At 43.7% G+C, this 18,586-nt stretch overlaps 1 protein-coding gene across 1 annotated transcript in view; it reads left to right on the top strand.

Annotated features, from left to right (window-relative positions):
* Positions 1 to 18,586, top strand: part of SPATA17 (spermatogenesis associated 17) — a 272,661-nt gene that overhangs the window by 50,897 nt on the left and 203,178 nt on the right. The window contains exon 5 of the mRNA XM_075337985.1: positions 17,864 to 17,967. Within this exon, the coding sequence (XP_075194100.1) occupies positions 17,864 to 17,967 (104 nt within the window). The remainder of the gene's footprint in view (positions 1 to 17,863; positions 17,968 to 18,586) is intronic.

The following is an 18,586-nucleotide window of genomic DNA, read 5'->3' as shown; positions in this document are numbered from 1 at the left end:
TGAGCAGACGTTCTTTTTATGTGTATGGGCACCTTGACTCTTCTTTACCTTTACAAGTTTATATGCTGTAAGGAGTGGCAGACATACACAGAAAAGGGCCCCTGTGCAAGATGAATATATGGGGTCCTTGTAGTTCAATAGCTCATCTTAATGCAAAATTTAACTTACTTGGAGCTGGAAATGAGCCCCTTTACCTCTTGCTGCATATGTTGCACCAATGATAGGTCCGCTCCTGGTAGGAAGTAACTTTTATCGGCAATATTCCACTATTGGAGTCCTAGGGGAGTACGTATCCAGACCTTTAAGGGTACTTTACAAGTGATAGCACCCGCCCCCGTCGTTTGTGCGATATGTGGTGATCGCTGCCGTAGCGAACAACATTGCTACGGCAGCGTCACACGCACATACCTGTTCAGCGACATCGCTGGAGACACCAAACAATCCCTCCTTCAAGGGGGAGGTGCGTGCGACGTCACTAAACGGCCGCCCAATAGCAGAGGAGGGACGGAGATGAGCGACCGGAACATGCCACCCACCTCCTTCCTTCCGCATTGCCGGTGGACGCAGGTAAGGAGATGTTCGTCGTTCCAGCGGTGTCACACATAGCGATGTGTGATGCCACAGGAATGACGAACAACCAGCAGCATGCACAACCAACGACATTATGATTTGGAGCGACGTGTCAACGAACAACGGTTTTTGCCGTTTTTGCGATCATTGATCGTCGCTCCTAGCTGTCACACGCTGCGATGTCGCTAACGGTGCCTGATGTGCGTCACTAACGACGTGACCCCGACGATATATCGTTAGCGATATCGTAGCATGTAAAGCACCCTTTAGTGGTGCTGAGCCATATTCCTTAAGCCATATGGAAGCACATTGAGGTCCTAATGCACTACAGATACATATGTCCTCCATGGGCTTCCATATGGCACCATATTCTTTTGGATCCTCAATTGTAATGTAACGCTTGCCGGGGAGGTGAGCGGAATTGGACCTGGGCTTACCCAAATGTAGGAGGAGCTTAAATAAGAACCTGTCAGATATTCACCAGTTCCCCTGATGGTGAGGCTGGGCATAGGGGTACTTTGCACACTACGACATCGCGAGCCGATGCTTGCGATGCCGAGCGCGATAGTCCCCGCCCCCGTCACAGCAGCGATATCTTGTGATTGCTGGCGTAGCGAACATTATCGCTACGCCAGCTTCACATGCACTCACCTGCCCTGCGACGTCGCTCTGGCCGGCAAACCGCCTCCTTCCTAAGGAAGCAGGTCATGCGGCGTAACAGCGACGTCACACGGCAGGCGGCCAATAGGAGCAGAGGGGCGGACGTAAACATCCCGCCCACCACCTTCCTTCCTCATTGCAGCCAGGACGCAGGTAGGAGATGTTCCTCGCTCCAGCGGATTCACACACAGCGATGTGTGCTGCCTGCTGGAATGAGGAACAACATTGTACCGTCGCTGCACTGGCATTATGGAAATGTCGGACCCTACACCGATGATACGATAACAACGCTTTTGCGCTCGTTAATCGTATCAAAAAGGCTTTACACACTACGATATCAACAGCGACGCCGGATGTGCGACACTTTCGATTTGACCCCACCGACATTGCACCTGCGATATCGTTGTGTGCAAAGTACCCCTTAGATGATGGTAGATGCTGAGTACTTGTCACAGGGTACTTTTCCGATATCACACAATCAACAGAGCGAGAGATGATTGAACAATCCAAATAATATTCCATACAATCCAGAATGTCCATCAAATAATCCACCACACAGAGGGTAAAATAGTCCAGTAATGGTATAAATGTCCAAGGAGGTTAGTCATAATCCTCCAGCAGTCCTTTTCCAGGGAAATCGGGTTTTCTCACAGTCTCTCTGGGGTGTCAGCTTCTCCCTCAGAGGATCAATCTTATTCCTTTTATCTTGTCTTTCTCAGCCAGAATGAATAATCCCCAAGGAAAAAAAGAGAGTTTGGGTGGATTCCAGGCCCCTTCTCCACACCTAGGGACAGAAGCACTGCAAGGGGTTATAACCCTGCGGACAGGACTAACAATATATCGAATAGACAGCCCGCCACACCCAAAACATGAACCCACACAAAATGGTACATAACCCACAATATCCCACCATCACACCATCACAGTACTAATCCCAGGGCAGTGTCCGGAACTGTGGCAGCTGACCCCCAAGATCAGGGATGCAGGGACAGGCTCAGTTGCAGACATGTACAGTCTTCGGTGCAGTCAGGACAGCTAAAGCAAACTGCTCAGCAGGTGTAGTAGATACGGCTGGTACTAGAAAACCAGTAGAGGCTAGCGAGCACAGGTATGTAATGGACACAGGATACACGGGCCCTGACAACTAGCAATCAAGCAAGTAAACTGACTAAATGCGTTGCTCAGGCACCTCCCATAAAGGAAGGATGCCTTAAGTACTTAGTGCCTCCCAGTCATAGGCTGGTTAATTGCTAGTTAATGGTGCTCTGGCCCTTTTTAGAGGGAAGAAACGTGTGCATGTGACGCCCTGGCCTATCAGGTCGTCACAGGGTATTGTGCAATCTGCCCTTATGCACGGTATCCAATCCTCCTTGGTTACGAATCCCTGACCTTTGGTGTTGCTAAAAACAAGCTAATTAAAATCCTAGGAACACTCTGCACCACACCCACCAGACACACCAATGGGTAGCCTGAAGGGAATAGGGCCGCCCACTTGGGGGGTTGGTTAGGGAGGGTCAGGAGTGTCAGGAGAAGCTCAGTTGTGGAGAGACTCTCAAGCTGAGAGGTTGGGTAGCAGGGCTCCTTGAGAATACTAGGTGGCAGACATTGGTCTGGGCCTGGTAGGAGCTGGAACCCCGGTTGCAGTGGATCGTGACAAGGGGCACCGAACTGCCGAGGAGGACAGCCGGCGGCCTTGTGCCATCTCCGGGCAGGGGCCAGGGCACGACAGGGTACGTGGACCCTAGGCCGGGAAGTAGCTTCATGCGTCCTGGTAATTCACCTGACGAGGACGAAGTCTTCAGGAATCATTCTCCACCCGCTCTAAAATCGGGGTACTAGTGCAACGAGGGGGATAGGACTTTCTCAATACACAGTCCAGAAAATCCCAAGCGTGAACCCTGAAAGCAAGCTCACTCTGTTAGCCATACGGGTGAGCGGGACCCGACTAATTCTATACTACAGAGACCAAACAGTGAAGAAGGTGCCAAGGGAAAGGTCACAGGCTAACAAGCAACACCAACGGGCACAGGATCCAGGCGTGCTCCCTCCCTGCTACAGCGGTGCTCAGAATTTTGGTTTACAAGTTGTCGGTGTCAGCGTTATTGGACTGAGTGAGTACGCAGTGACCCTTTCGTTGTGGTGGTGACGTGTCGGTGGGGCGGTCCGGCCTGGAGCCCTGGTGGCTTTGCCTTGCAGCATTGGTGCTGTGAGGCACCAGGTCGCCTGCCCTGCTGGCGCTTTGTCGCTGTAGCAGTGGTTGGTGCACGGTGCCGCACTACAAGGCTTAGAATAGGGACCCACTCAAGAGGTTCGCCGCGACGTGGCAGTGGGCTTAATACAGTCTGATCAGAATGGTAACTAAGAACCTCATGTTCTATTTACATTTTTGCCTAGCGGCTTTTAGATCAATGTATTTTTTTTTGTGCGATCCAGGTCTTTTTCTCCATTGTTATATGACAGAATATTTGGCTAATGGGCATATTAGATGTATGTGCATCCTACCCATCGTAGCTTTAGGTTTGATTTTGAGGGCTTTGCATTGATAGATCATAGAGAGAACCCGATTTCCATAGATTCTTATGTTGTTTATTTTATGTCTATATGGGTTATACAAACAAAAACTAACATCAACATATCTGTTTGTCTCACCCTTCGAATGAGCTTTTATGAACGGTGATTAAAGTTAATCTTTTTTTCTTTTTTTTTTCCCCCTAATATTTCCTCAGTGTACAAGTTTCATATTCTACCAGTAAACTCAAAGTATTTAAGAATTTCCTGGACATAAAATATGCATCTAAAATGCCATAAAAACTTCACCCGTTATAAAATAAGAGAATCTAAAATTTTAAGAGTAGCTATTTTTCTTTCACTTACATTTTTAGAACAATGAGACGGAACAGTAACAAACCATTAAATATTAACGTCGGGGTAAAATTTCTCGAAAATGCATTATTATTTTTATAATGGAAAACGGAGGCAAACTTAACTCAGACGTGTGCGGTTCCCGCTTTGTCCTAAATTATCGGCAATATTAAAAAATATCGTGTGATTATATGAGTAAAGCAATTAATACACAAAAATACAAAACTGTGCAGCTAAGTTGAAAATGTCTAAAGAGAAGCAAATACACAATTGTGAGTGTATACATATGTGCATGTGTATATAGACTATATATTATTTATTTTTATTTATTCTAACAAATATATGTTTTCTTGGTCATGATTCAACATTTTATTGGTGTATATTTTGTTATATTTCTGTGTTGGTGTTTTAGTACTTATTCATTATTTTTATATCACATAATTTTAACAATATATTTTATACATTTATTTTGAGATTCTATATTTTTGCTTTATTATTTTATGTTTTGTATTTTTTTGTATTTTTAAATTATCAGTATATATTATGTTATTTATATTTTTTTAGATCATTTTTTATATATTATTTTAAACATTACATATACACTACTCACAAAAAGTTAGGGGTATTTGGCTTTCAGGTGAAATTATGTAAACTATAAAAAGTTCACGATACAGTGATTTTTTTCATCATGACAGTCAGGCATTTATGTAGAAACAGCAATGGTGATTTCCTTATCTCAAACAAGTTATTGAAACAATAGCCAACATTATTTCTGGGTATACCCCTCCACCCCCCAAAATGTCACTGTCTCAGTAACTTCTCTCGTGGCCTTGAGCATCAATTATAGCTGACAACGACGCCTCCTGCTGGTCACAGGTGGAGTTATTGTCTGCAGAAACGGCATCCCACTCTTCTTGAAGGGCGACCCTCAGGTCATTGAGGTTCTGGAGTACAGAGTTATGGCCTCTACACGGAGAGCTGATCCCATAGGTTTTCTGTGGGGTTCAGGTCTGGAGAAAGTGCAGCCGCTCCACTTGAAGCTCCCAAGTGTCCAGCAGCCGTTCCCTAAGGTTGAGACCTCGATGACCTGAAGCATTGTCCTCCATGAAGGTTAAATTAGGCCGGTGTTGTTCATATAGACACATAATGACTGGATTAATGATGGTATTCCAGAAGTAGGGGCTGTCACTGTACTATTCACACAGTGTAGGGCCGTTCTGTACTGACTAGACACAATGACCCACACTGTAACACCACTAAAGGCTCGTCTGGTGACAGCAGTGGCATATGCATAACACTCATTCATGTCATCAACATTGTGGGAGACCATCATTTCTACTCAGCGTGAATTGACTTTCTTCAGTGGACAGCACTGAGGCCACTGGTCCATCATCCAGCCTAGATGACGCCTGTGCCTGGGGGTGCGGTCAGGTACCTTGCAGGTCATCTAGCACACAGACCACACTGATATAAATGGTTTCAAATGGTCTGATGTGACACTTGGTGCCCCTCACCTCCCTCTGTGCCTGGATTTGTGTGGCATTCCTTATCCGGTTCTAAAGGGCATTGTTCACAATGAAGCGGTCATCAGTGTGGGTTAAGGCCAAAGGATGTCCACTTCTCTACGTTTCTGTGACTCTTCCAGTCTCTCTGTATCTCTGTACAACCTGCTGGTGACACTCCGCGATTCTCTAAGCTCACTGGCCACTTACGTCTGAGAACATCCATCTTGAAGCCTCGCAATGGCACGGTACTGCTGATCAATTGTTAGGTGTAGTCTGGTGTTGTGTTGGTCTCATGATGTAAAAATGTGAACAGCACGATGATGAGGAGGACTGTTTAATACCAATTCTAATTGAACCCCGAAATTTATTGAGCGATTCATAAATCAAAAACCTGTTCTGAATTTTGCCATTAAGCGTCTTGTTAGAGAAGAGCAAGTTGTGCAAAAAGTCTTGAAACGCTGGACATGTGCATTGAAGAGTTTAGAGAAAGTCACATTAAGTTCACTTGAAAAAGTTAGAGGGCATTTTAGGAAAAATTTTACATGAAAGCCAAATATCCCTAACGTTTTGTGAGTAGTGTATAAATATGTGTATGTGTTTATTTCTTAACTATATACATTGGGGAAAATAAGTATTTGATGCACTGCCAGTTTTCCCACCTACAAAGAATGGAGAGGTCTGTAATTATTATCATAGGTGACTTCAACTGTGACACACAAAATAAAAAAATTCCAGAAAATTACATTATATGATTTTTAACTACGGTAATTAGTTTGCATTTTATTGCATGAAATAAGTATTTGATACAATAGAAAAGCAGAACTTAATATTTGGTAGAAACCTTTGTTTGCAGTTACAGAGGTCGGACGTTTCCGGTAGATCTTGACCAGGTTTGCACACACTGCAGCAGGGATTTTGGTGACTCCTCTATACAGATCTTCTCCAGATCTTTCAGGTTTCGAGGCTTTCTCTGGGCAACATTGAGTTTCAGCTCCCTACAAAGATTTTCTATTAGGTTCAGGTCTGGAGACTGGCTAGGCTATTCCATGACCTTGAAATCCTTCTTACGGAGCCGCTCCTTAGGTGACCTGGATGTGTTTTTGGGTCATTGTCATGCAGGAAATTCCAGCCACGACCCATCTTCAATGCTCTTAATGAGGGATGGAGGTTGTTGGCCAAAATCTCTCAATACATGACCCCATCCATCCTGCCTTCAATACAGTACAGTCTTCCTGTCCCTTTTTCAGAAAGGCACCCCCGAAGTATGATGTTTCCACCCCTATGCACGGTTGGGATGGTGTTCTTGGAGTTGTACTCATCCTTCTTCTTCCTCCAAACACGGCAAGTGGAGATGATACCAAAAGTTCTATTTTGGCCTCATCTGACCACATGGCCTTCTCCCATGCCTCTTCTGGATCCTCACAGATGGTCATTGGCGAATGTCAAGCAGGCCTGGACATGTGCTGAGGGGACCTTGCTTGCCCTGCAGGATATTAATCCATGATGGTGTAGTGTGTTACTAATGGTAATCTTTGAGACTGTATTCCCAGCTTTCTTGAGGTCATTGACCAGGTCCTCCCATGCAGTTCTGGGCTGATTTCTGACCTTTCTCAGAGTCATCCTTCCCTACAAGGGGAGATTTTACATGGAGCCACAGACTGACTAAGATTGACAGTCATCTTATGTTTCTTCTATCTTCTAATAATTGCAGCAACAGTTGTTGCCTTTTCACCAAGCTGCTTGCCTGTTGTCCTGTAGCCCATCCTAGCCTTGTGCAGGTCTACAATTTTGACCCTTGTGTTCTTAGACAGCTCTTTGGTCTTGGCCATGGTGGAGAGGTTGGAGTGTGATTGAATGAGTGTATGGACAAGTGTCTGTTGTACAGGTAATGTGTGCAGAGTAAAAGGGCTTCATAAAGAAAAAATATCAGCTCTGTGAGAGCCAGAATTCTGGCTTGTTGGTCGGTGATCAAATACTTATTTCATGCAATAAAATGCAAATTAATTATTTAATAATCATATAATGTGATATTCTGGATATTTTATTCTGTCTGTCACAGTAGACGATACCTACGATAAAAATTACAGATCTCTCCATTCTTTGTAGGTGGGAAAACTTGCAAAATCGGCAGAGGATCAAATACTTATTTTCCTCACTGTATATATATACCGTATTTTTCGCTTTATAAGACGCACTTTTTTTCCCCCAAAATTGTGGGGAAAAAAGGGGTGCGTCTTACAAAGTGAATGTAACTTACCGGGCAGTAATCCGGCGGTGGAGTGAGTCACAGGAGGCTGGTGCGGCCGCCATGGATCCCCCGGCAATCGGCTGCGGAGGCGGCCGCCATGGATCCCCCGGCAATCGGCTGCGGTGGCGGCCGCCATGGATCCCCCGGCAATCGGCTGCGGTGGCGGCCGCCATGGATCCCCCGGCAATCGGCTGCGGTGGCGGCCGCCATGGATCCCCCGGCAATCGGCTGCGATGGCGGTCACCATAGCCGAAATCTTTATCTGCGCCTGCGCTGCCTCCAACGCGACTTCCGGGAAATGGCTGCGGAGGTGACGCAGGCGCAGATGGAGATCTCAGAGAAGCGAGATCTCCATCTGCGCATGCGCTGCCTTCCGTAGTCATTTTCCTGAAGTCCATCGCGTCGGAGGCTATGCAGGCGCAGATAGAGATCGCGGCTCTCGAAGATCGCGATCTGCGCATGCGCGGACTCCATTTTATATCTCCGCAGCAGACGGAGACTATCATAAGAAAGAGGAGAGAGAGAAGAACGATTCTCCCTCTCCTCGCTAGGGCTGGATGCTGATTGGTGGAGACAACTTCTGCAGAGCTGCCTCCACCAATCAGTGATCTGAGCCTGACAAATGTCAGGAACATGGGGGAACAATGGGGAACACAACCCCCATCATCAGCCTTCAGAATATACTGTATCAATCGGTGTATTCTGAAGGATGATGGGGGCTGTAGTCCTTTAGTGTAAACACTCCAGGGAGGGACTAATGTAGTGGCCAAAGTGTAAATGTGACTACCACCCCCCTCATCTTTCAGAATACAGCCATGTATGGTATACAGTACATGGGTGTATTCCTAAGGATGAGGGGGGTGGTAGTCCCAGATCCCCATGAAAGTGCATCATGCAGGTCCCCCATAGCCGTGTCATCCACGGATCCCACATAACAGTGCATCATCCACAGGTCCCCATAATAGTGCGTCATCCACAGGTCCCCCATAGCAATGCGTCATCCACATTTCCCCCATAATAGTGCGTCATCCACAGGTCCCCCATAGCAGTGCGTCATCCACAAGTCCCCCATAGCAGTGCGTTATCCACAGATCCCCCCACAGCAGTGTCATCCACAGGTCCCCATAATAGTGCGTCATCCACAGGTCCCCCATAGCAATGCGTCATCCACATTTCCCCCATAATAGTGTGTCATCCACAGGTCCCCCATAGCAGTGCGTCATCCACAAGTCCCCCATAGCAGTGCGTTATCCACAGATCCCCCACAGCAGTGTCATCCTCAGGTCCCCCATAACAGTGCGCCATCCACAGGTTCCCCATAGCAGTGTCATCCACAGGTCCCCCATAGCAGTGTCATCCACAGGTCCCCCATAGCAGTGTGTCATCCACAAGTCCCCCATAGCAGTGCGTTATCCACAGATCCCCCACAGCAGTGTCATCCACAGGTCCCCCATAATAGTGCATCATCCTCAGGTCCCCCATAGCAGTGTCATCCACAGGTCCCCCATAGCAGTGTCATCCACAGGTCCCCCATAGCAGTGTAATCCACAGGTCCCCCATAGCAGTGTCATCCACAGGTCCCCCATAGCAGTGTCATCCACAGGTCCCTCATAGCAGTGCGTTATCCACAGGTCCCCCACAGCAGTGCATCATCCACAGATCCCCCCATAACAGACCCTCCTGTTGAGTCTAAATTGTTAAAATAATGTTTTTTTTTAATTTTATTAAAATGTTTTAGCACACTATTTGGCTCAATTTTTTTTTTTTTAATTTTCCTCCTCTAAAACCTAGGTGCGTCTTATAAAGCGAAAAATACGGTATATAGTTTTGTTTTGCGTTTAATTAACTTTCTGTCTCCTCTATCTCTGATTTTTTTTTTTTAATTACTACAAAAGTTAATTAACTTATTAGGCCAATAACATAGTTCTACCTCCATGAACAAAAAACAAAAACATTTTGTTAAACAATAAAACTATCTTCAGAGAATAATACTAGGAACATTATTAAAATTAAAGGGAGAGAAAAAAAAATTCCTGCTGCCGTCAGCTCCCCAGACTGCGCTTAACATTGGGCCAAATTTACATTTTTATAACCAGACCCCTACAGAACCTTATATCACTCCGCTATAATATGAGTCAACATCTTATCTTTAGTGATTATACTTTTTTACCTTTATGCAGCAAAAGTAAAACTTAGTAAAAGGAAAAAAAAAAAACCCTTAAAAAAAAGTGCCTTTGTGGGGGCAGATGGCTTTTGTATATTAGGTTTTATCATTTGTTTTAAGAGCTTAAAATAAAGATTATTTATAGGATCACTTGCGTTTAGATGTTACTTAATGAGGACTATGCATCATTGATCTGACTACCAGAAGAGGTCATTTAATACCGGCCCGTTAACAAGCAGTAATCTGCCGCCGAGCATAAGTCACTTTGTTTAAAATTATCCGCTCCGAGCTGATCAACGACAATAATTGTTTTGTTCCAATCATTGTGGAAACTTCCTAATTACTCTGAAGGTCATCCAAATATAGAATTTGTTTTTAACCCAAGAACACTGGGCTGTCAAATTATAAGCAAAAGATTAATTCCTGAGTTCTAATTACATTATATCTTCTGTGTCGACATAACTCTGCATACTGTACTCAATCCCTGCACGGTAACATAATTAATTCTGATAGCTTAGCTTATACTGTATATATATATATATATATATATATATATATATATATACAGTACAGACCAAAGATTGGGACACACCTTCTCATTCAAAGAGTTTTCTTTATTTTCATGACTCTGAAAATTGTAGATTCACATTAAAGGCATCAAAACTATGAATGAACACATGTGGAATGAAATACTTAACAAAAAGTGTGAAACAACTGATAATATGTCTTATATTCTAGGTTCTTCAAAGTAGCCGCCTTTTGCACAGAAACCAGCCAGATATCCCTCCGGCAAGGACCCAGCCAAGGAGTGGCTCTTTTTAGGAGACCACCATAACCACCATTTGCATATTTCCCAGGAGGCAATGCACCTAGGATTTCACTGTGTTGAGCGCCCTCGCTGGCTGCCGGCAGTGTTTTCTCTGGCTGGTCTACCCAAGATCAGTGATTGTTTTGTCTTGAAATTGTTTCTCCAGTAAAGGAGACAAACTCTAGCACAGCGCCACCTATTGGAAGTAGCGATCCTAAAAGTCACAAGTGGATTTTCAACAATCCTTTGCAATATGACTCAGGATATATAAGCCAGATCAGAATCCCAATTTGCAGACACGGTGTTTCGGGGTGCTTGCCCCTCGTCAGTGCAAAGTATGGGGGTGTCTGATCTGGCTCATGAGAAAGCTATGTGGGAACCATGGGGGAACACTATTCTCCTTAAGGAGGCTTTGTTTTGTCTTGCACACTTTTGGCATTCTCTTGATGAGCTTCAAGAGGTAGTCACCGGAAATGGTTTTCACTTCACAGGTGTGCCCTGTCAGGTTTAATAAGTGGGATTTCTCGCCTTATAAATGGGGTTGGGACCATCAGTTGTGTTGTGCAGCAGTCTGGTGGATACACAGCTGATAGTCCTACTGAATAGACTGTTAGCTGCTTTTTTCTTGCCATAATACAAATTCTAAGTAAAGAAAAACGAGTGGCCATCATTACTTTAAGAAATGAAGGTCAGTCAGTCCGAAAAATTGGGAAAACCTTGAACGTGTCCCCAAGTGCAGTGGCAAAAACCATGAAACACTACAAAGAAACTGGCTCACATGAGGACTGCTGACGTCAGGTCACCACTGTTCAGTAGGTTGGATCCTGCCGTATATCCTCCCCAAAGAGAAATTGCAAAACAATGCAGCAACAGGAACAGATTCTCAGTTACAGGGTTTTTTTGGAAATACTTTTCTTTAGTCTGCACTATATTAAAATAATAATAACCTCTGTTACTCACCCTCCCCGGGTCTAGTGCTGCCTCCCCTCCGCCTTGGTCATTGTGTACAGGCTGCAGCTGTCATGTCATGAGTCATGTCTGCAGCACACATCACCGCTGCAGTCAATCACTGATCTCAATGTCTCAAATCGACTACGTCAGTAGAGTTTTTCTTTTTATTGTTTTAATCAAGTGCAGGCCAATTGATCAAAAAAAGGTATTCCAGAAACAAAAATGCTTTCAAAGTTCAGGTTGAGTTCACTTGTCCAGTAATCATCCATTAGAATGGATCCAGCAGCAATCTTTGGTGCAAAGACAACTTTCTTGTCCTTTTTTTAAAAAAAATATTTTTGGAAAATGGACTCATTAGCTGATTGCTATTTAGCGACCCATTTTTTTCATCCATCTGCAAAGGAACCGTTTTGGCCAAGAAGAGGACTACAAAAATTAAGCAAAGCAGAGCCATTGTCAGGAACAATATTGAGTTCAGGGTTAGGTGACTGTAGTAATTAGCAATAGCAGCGTACAGGATCAAGATCCCAAAAATGATGATTTACAGCTGAAGTCCTTTTTCAATGGGTCACCAGGGTCTGACATCATCTTTGGTCCCCAAATGCCTTGTCATGCTGCTTCTACGCAGACACCATAGAGTGGATGTATAGAAGAATAAAAGAATGGCAAAACCCGCAAGCCATGGATGAAGGTAGATAATATCTGTGTGAAAACTGAGGTGCCCAGTTGGGAGGAGTTAGAGCCACCTGAGGTTCGGTTTTCGAACCGAACACCAACTTAAAAAAAATCAAGGTTCGGGCTCGGAGTTCAGATGCTTTACGTGCGAACTTCAGTTGCGTGAACAACACTGTGCTTGGGTACGCTTGGTTCTCAGCCCCGTGCGAGCCGCTTTCAGTGTTTAAACGGCTTGCACTGGGGTAACATCAGCACAATTAGATGTAGTGGCCAACCCAAAAATTTTTGGGGAAAAACCCACCCATCCTCTCCCGGAAGTGATCTGCTTATGGCTGGCTGTATGTGGGTGGAGACTCAAACTGCCAATCAGTGGCTTGCTCCGGTGTTCAAATCAGGTGGTCATGTTCAAATCAGTGGAGGCTCGGCTCGTTTACTGCCTCGGAACTGAACCTCCATGGAACCGCTCATCTCTAATCAAGAGATCAATGTCAGATAACGTTTGCTAAAGAACTAGCAACTTTGGGGATCTCCTGACACTCCTTACAGCAAACGTCAAGGAGAAAAAGTTCTATTCTACATGTCTAGGTTTTTTTCTGCTCTTCCTGAAGATATGCCACCACCAGAGGTTACCAGTCAAGTTTGCATGTTAACGAAGGGGTGGAGGAAGAACTTGACCTGAACAATATTTGTTATAATATTTGTTACCATCTCTATAGTAGGTCATCATCTAAGTACAATCCGTAAGATAATCAGTTCTTAAAAATCCATCCACGGCCATCTTTGTCTCTATTAGGCACACTTATGATGTGGTTGACATGCAGTCTACAAGTGCAATAATTGACTATCTGCCATAACTGAAGGTCTACTTGACCTTTCATAGTGACAACGGGCGTATGGAATCCGCTGACGGTGTAGTTACTTCCTACTTTTACAAGCATAAATCATTTTTGTTCCTACTTTGGTCCAGACACCGTACCTAGTGCGCACAAGAAAAAAAAGTCAATTAATACCGTAGTTCTCCTTTAGATTCTGATTTGTAAGGCTTGAGCGCCTTTGCTGATATAAACTTCCTCCACGAAGACTCAAGACTGTTAATCAAGAGATTTCAAGAAGCGTGACATCTGTACGTCTCTTCCGAAATGTCAAAGAGCATCAGATATATGCCCACCGCGAGTCAACCAGAAACTGGGGGTGGGAATCAAGACGTCCATATCGAGGACTGGTAGCAATGCAAAGGATTCTATAATAGTATTATAAGATAAAACATCACGCAAATATGTGACTCTGAGACCTTCCTACCGGGATTCGTTGAGGAGGCCATTGTTATTTAACGTGTATTATATGAATGACATTGAAGAGAGAATTGTGAGTAATGTTTCAATTTGCGTAGATGAGAGTAAATTATGTGTCAATGTAAATACAGGGGAGGATGTAAATTGATTATAGAAGGACATCTACTTGCCGGTAAATTGAGCAAACTAAGGCACAGATGAATTTTACTGTAGATAAATGGTCTGGAAGGCACTTGGATTGGAAAATTCTTAAGTAGAATATTACCTAAATTGGATTGAAATAAATAGCTATTCTGAGGAAAGGGACCTTGGGATTTCATAGATAATACACTGAAAATGTCTCGTTGACACAGATGAAGTCTATTGGGTCTATGGAATATTTCTATTTGTTGTTTTTCTAGTTCCAATCATTTTGGGACCACTTTCTTAAAAATGGAAAGCCCCTTTGTTAGGAGCTGGCCACAAAGTAAAGACATCGGACTTTTTCCAGCACAAAGTGCTGGTTACATTGATCATGTTGTTGGGTTTTATTACAACTTTGCTTGCTTGTCAGTTTAAGTTCATTTGTGTTTACATAATTGGAAGGGGGAAGGGGTTGTAACACTATGTCATCCTAATTTAATCTAAGAAAAAGACAGATGGAACATCCTACTTTTTTAATGTGAACAGGTGCAAACTGAACATGAAACATGTAACAAATAGGAGACAGTTGCTGTGATGCTCTTACCCTAGGTGTCACTAGATACACTAGTGGAGGAGAAGTATGATGTTTGAACACTAGATGTCGCTAGATACACTAGTGGAGGAGTAGTCAAACAAGTCAAAGGTCAGGAGCTGGGAATTCACATCAGTTACAAGGGAGAGAGTGGAGCCGAGGTCAGAATACAAGCCGGGGGTCTGGAAGCCAGGAAGACACATCCGGTACAAAGAGAGAGAGCAGAGCCAAGGTCAGTGTACAGGCTGGGAGTCTGGAAGCCAGGAAGACACGTCTCATACAAAGAGAGAGAGAGAGAGCAGAGCCGAGGTCAGGATACAAGTCGGGGGTCTGGAAACCAGGAACTATAAATGCAAACAGTTGCACACTGAAAAAGCCAAAAATGTACTAGGGAAAATATGGCACTGCATTACTGCAAAAGAGAGATATTTAGTTTATGTATTGGCCAATGCATGTAAGCCCGGAGACCAAACGACAAGGTATATCTCTGTATTCCGGGAACCTAACTTAAATGCCACTATCTGGGTTAAGTAAGCCCGGACACCAAACGACAAGGTACAGTTAGGTCCAGAAATATTTGGACAGTGACACAATTTTCGCGAGTTGGGCTCTGCATGCCACCACATTGGATTTGAAATGAAACCTCTACAACAGAATTCAAGTGCAGATTGTAACGTTTAATTTGAAGGTTTGAACAAAAATATCTGATAGAAATTGTAGGAATTGTACACATTTCTTTACAAACACTCCACATTTTAGGAGGTCAAAAGTAATTGGACAAATAAACCAAACCCAAACAAAATATTTTTATTTTCAATATTTTGTTGCGAATCCTTTGGAGGCAATCACTGCCTTAAGTCTGGAACCCATGGACATCACCAAACGCTGGGTTTCCTCCTTCTTAATGCTTTGCCAGGCCTTTACAGCCGCAGCCTTCAGGTCTTGCTTGTTTGTGGGTCTTTCCGTCTTAAGTCTGGATTTGAGCAAGTGAAATGCATGCTCAATTGGGTTAAGATCTGGTGATTGACTTGGCCATTGCAGAATGTTCCACTTTTTTGCACTCATGAACTCCTGGGTAGCTTTGGCTGTATGCTTGGGGTCATTGTCCATCTGTACTATGAAGCGCCGTCCGATCAACTTTGTGGCATTTGGCTGAATCTGGGCTGAAAGTATATCCCGGTACACTTCAGAATTCATCCGGCTACTCTTGTCTGCTGTTATGTCATCAATAAACACAAGTGACCCAGTGCCATTGAAAGCCATGCATGCCCATGCCATCACATTGCCTCCACCATGTTTTACAGAGGATGTGCTGTGCCTTGGATCATGTGCCGTTCCCTTTCTTCTCCAAACTTTTTTCTTCCCATCATTCTGGTACAGGTTGATCTTTGTCTCATCTGTCCATAGAATACTTTTCCAGAACTGAGCTGGCTTCATGAGGTGTTTTTCAGCAAATTTAACTCTGGCCTGTCTATTTTTGGAATTGATGAATGGTTTGCATCTAGATGTGAACCCTTTGTATTTACTTTCATGGAGTCTTCTCTTTACTGTTGACTTAGAGACAGATACACCTACTTCACTGAGAGTGTTCTGGACTTCAGTTGATGTTGTGAACGGGTTCTTCTTCACCAAAGAAAGTATGCGGCGATCATCCACCACTGTTGTCATCCGTGGACGCCCAGGCCTTTTTGAGTTCCCAAGCTCACCAGTCAATTCCTTTTTTCTCAGAATGTACCCGACTGTTGATTGTGCTACTCCAAGCATGTCTGCTATCTATCTGATGGATTTTTTCTTTTTTTTCAGCCTCAGGATGTTCTGCTTCACCTCAATTGAGAGTTCCTTAGACCGCATGTTGTCTGGTCACAGCAACAGCTTCCAAATGCAAAACCACACACCTGTAATCAACCCCAGACCTTTTAACTACTTCATTGATTACAGGTTAACGAGGGAGACGCCTTCAGAGTTAATTGCAGCCCTTAGAGTCCCTTGTCCAATTACTTTTGGTCCCGTTAAAAAGAGGAGGCTATGCATTACAGAGCTAGGATTCCTAAACCCTTTCTCCGATTTGGATGTGAAAACTCTCATATTGCAGCTGGGAGTGTGCACTTTCAGCCCATATTATATATATAATTGTATTTCTGAACTTGTTTTTGTAAACAGCTAAAATAACAAAACTTGTGTCACTGTCCAAATATTTCTGGATCTAACTGTATATCCTTGGCTTACTAGAAATATCAAAAAACTGACCCGCACATCCAACACATGTGAACAGGTGCTAACTGAAAAAACATAATAACTATAAATGCAAACAGTTGCACACTGAAAAAGCCAGGAAACCAGGAAGACACATCAGGTACAAAGGGAGAGAGCGGAGCCGAGGTCAGGATACAAGCTGGGAGTCAGGGAGTCAAGTCAGGGTTGGGGAAACAGGTGGAGGAGGGTACTAAAAATGAGTTAGCTGGACAAGATCAAGACAGTCACTTACAGCAGCCAACAACAACTGCTGCAACACAGGAACTATCACTGGCGGCGTTCCAGTTAAGTAGCTCCAAAATAATGCAGAGCAATCACTAGGAACGAGGCTCCAACGAGCGAATACACGAGAATTACAAAGTACTTTTTATATAAAGTATATCGAGTTCGAATATTATGGTACTCGCTCATCTCTAGTGCTGTGGTCAAATTTTTCTGACTGTCCCATGGACAATGAATGGAATGGTGGTCAAGTACATTCACCTCCACTCTCTTCAAGATCTGCACTGCCTAGTTCTATGTTCCAGAATCCTGGTTTTGGGATCACTGAGCAATTAAGTGCCTATGAATCAGTAAGTTATTCACTATGTTCTAGAGATAGGGAATAACAATAATATGGAAATAACCATTTATTAGTTTTCAGCAATTTTGGCTTCTGTTTTTCTTCTGTGAAATTGGACCACATAGCCAGCCTTCAATACACACAGGTCGATGAACCTTGGGCACCCATGACCCTATGACACGCTCACTGGTTGTCCTTGCTTGGACTGATTTTGGTGGGCACTAACCACTTTACCGTAAACACCCCACAAGGTTCGCTGTTTTGGAAATGCTCAGACCCACTTGTCTAGTCATTAGAATTTGGTTCGATCCTTAAATTTGCCCATTTTTTTCTGCTTTCGAAACATCAACTTCAAGAGCTGACTGTTCACCTACTGCCTAATACACCCCACCCCGAAGAGGCGCCATTATTATTCATTTCACTTGGTGGTGGTTTTATTGTAATGCCTGACAGTAATGTAGTGTATAGTAAGTCAGACAAAAGTAACGCAACGTTCTGAGAAAATGCAATGAAAATATTCTCACCTACAAAGCAAAACAAGAAAAAAGTACAAAGAATTTTTTGGGAATTTAATTTCAATCTCATTTTTTTTGTTAAGATTCAAAAAAGATGGCGCGGATATTACACCCGGAAATATGTCCACAATTACTACGCACTGAAGAAATATCTGGAAGGCGTTGCCATGAAAAATACCTTTGTAAGGTAAGGATATAAAACTAATGCATAACAGTGAGGATTCTATGGTCAGTATTGTACTCGATTCTGCGCAGGTCACGTCACGACCGGACACACGTCGCCTTTGTTATCTGCATACGGTAGGTTAGCAAAAAGTATACTTGTAGGGAAAGGAGGGCAGAATGCAAGATCAGACTACAGTGGGTTTGTTTGTAGTCTGTAACCATGGAGACACATAGGTTATCATAGGCGCTGCATACCTAAGCTAAAGTAGTAGATGTACTTTTTTTTTAAAAAAAAAAAAAGACTATGTGCAGATTTGCCTTTTTTGTCTGTTAGAGGTTGTAAAGGACTTTTAGATTGATTACGCATCCCTGAGTTACCAACTACGTATCCATTAGTTCTTCTACTCCTATTTAAAAAAATAAATAAATATTGCCAGATAATCCCTTTAACTAAGAGCATGCTTAAATAAAATACGTCAATTTCATTAAGAGGTGCACACCACTTAATGAATTCGGCACATCTTATAATCTACCTTGCTGCACCTCTGTCAGAGAAAAAGTGGAGAAACAGTTCTGGCGGCAACTTTTGGTGAATTTCACAGACAGGCGCAGCAACACCCTGCCCCCACTGACTCCTCCCC

Source organism: Anomaloglossus baeobatrachus, chromosome 3 (genome assembly GCF_048569485.1).
Source record: "Anomaloglossus baeobatrachus isolate aAnoBae1 chromosome 3, aAnoBae1.hap1, whole genome shotgun sequence".
NCBI lineage: Eukaryota > Metazoa > Chordata > Amphibia > Anura > Aromobatidae > Anomaloglossus > Anomaloglossus baeobatrachus.
Note: the sequence above shows the minus strand (reverse complement) of the source record. Positions and strands in the feature narration are given on the sequence as shown.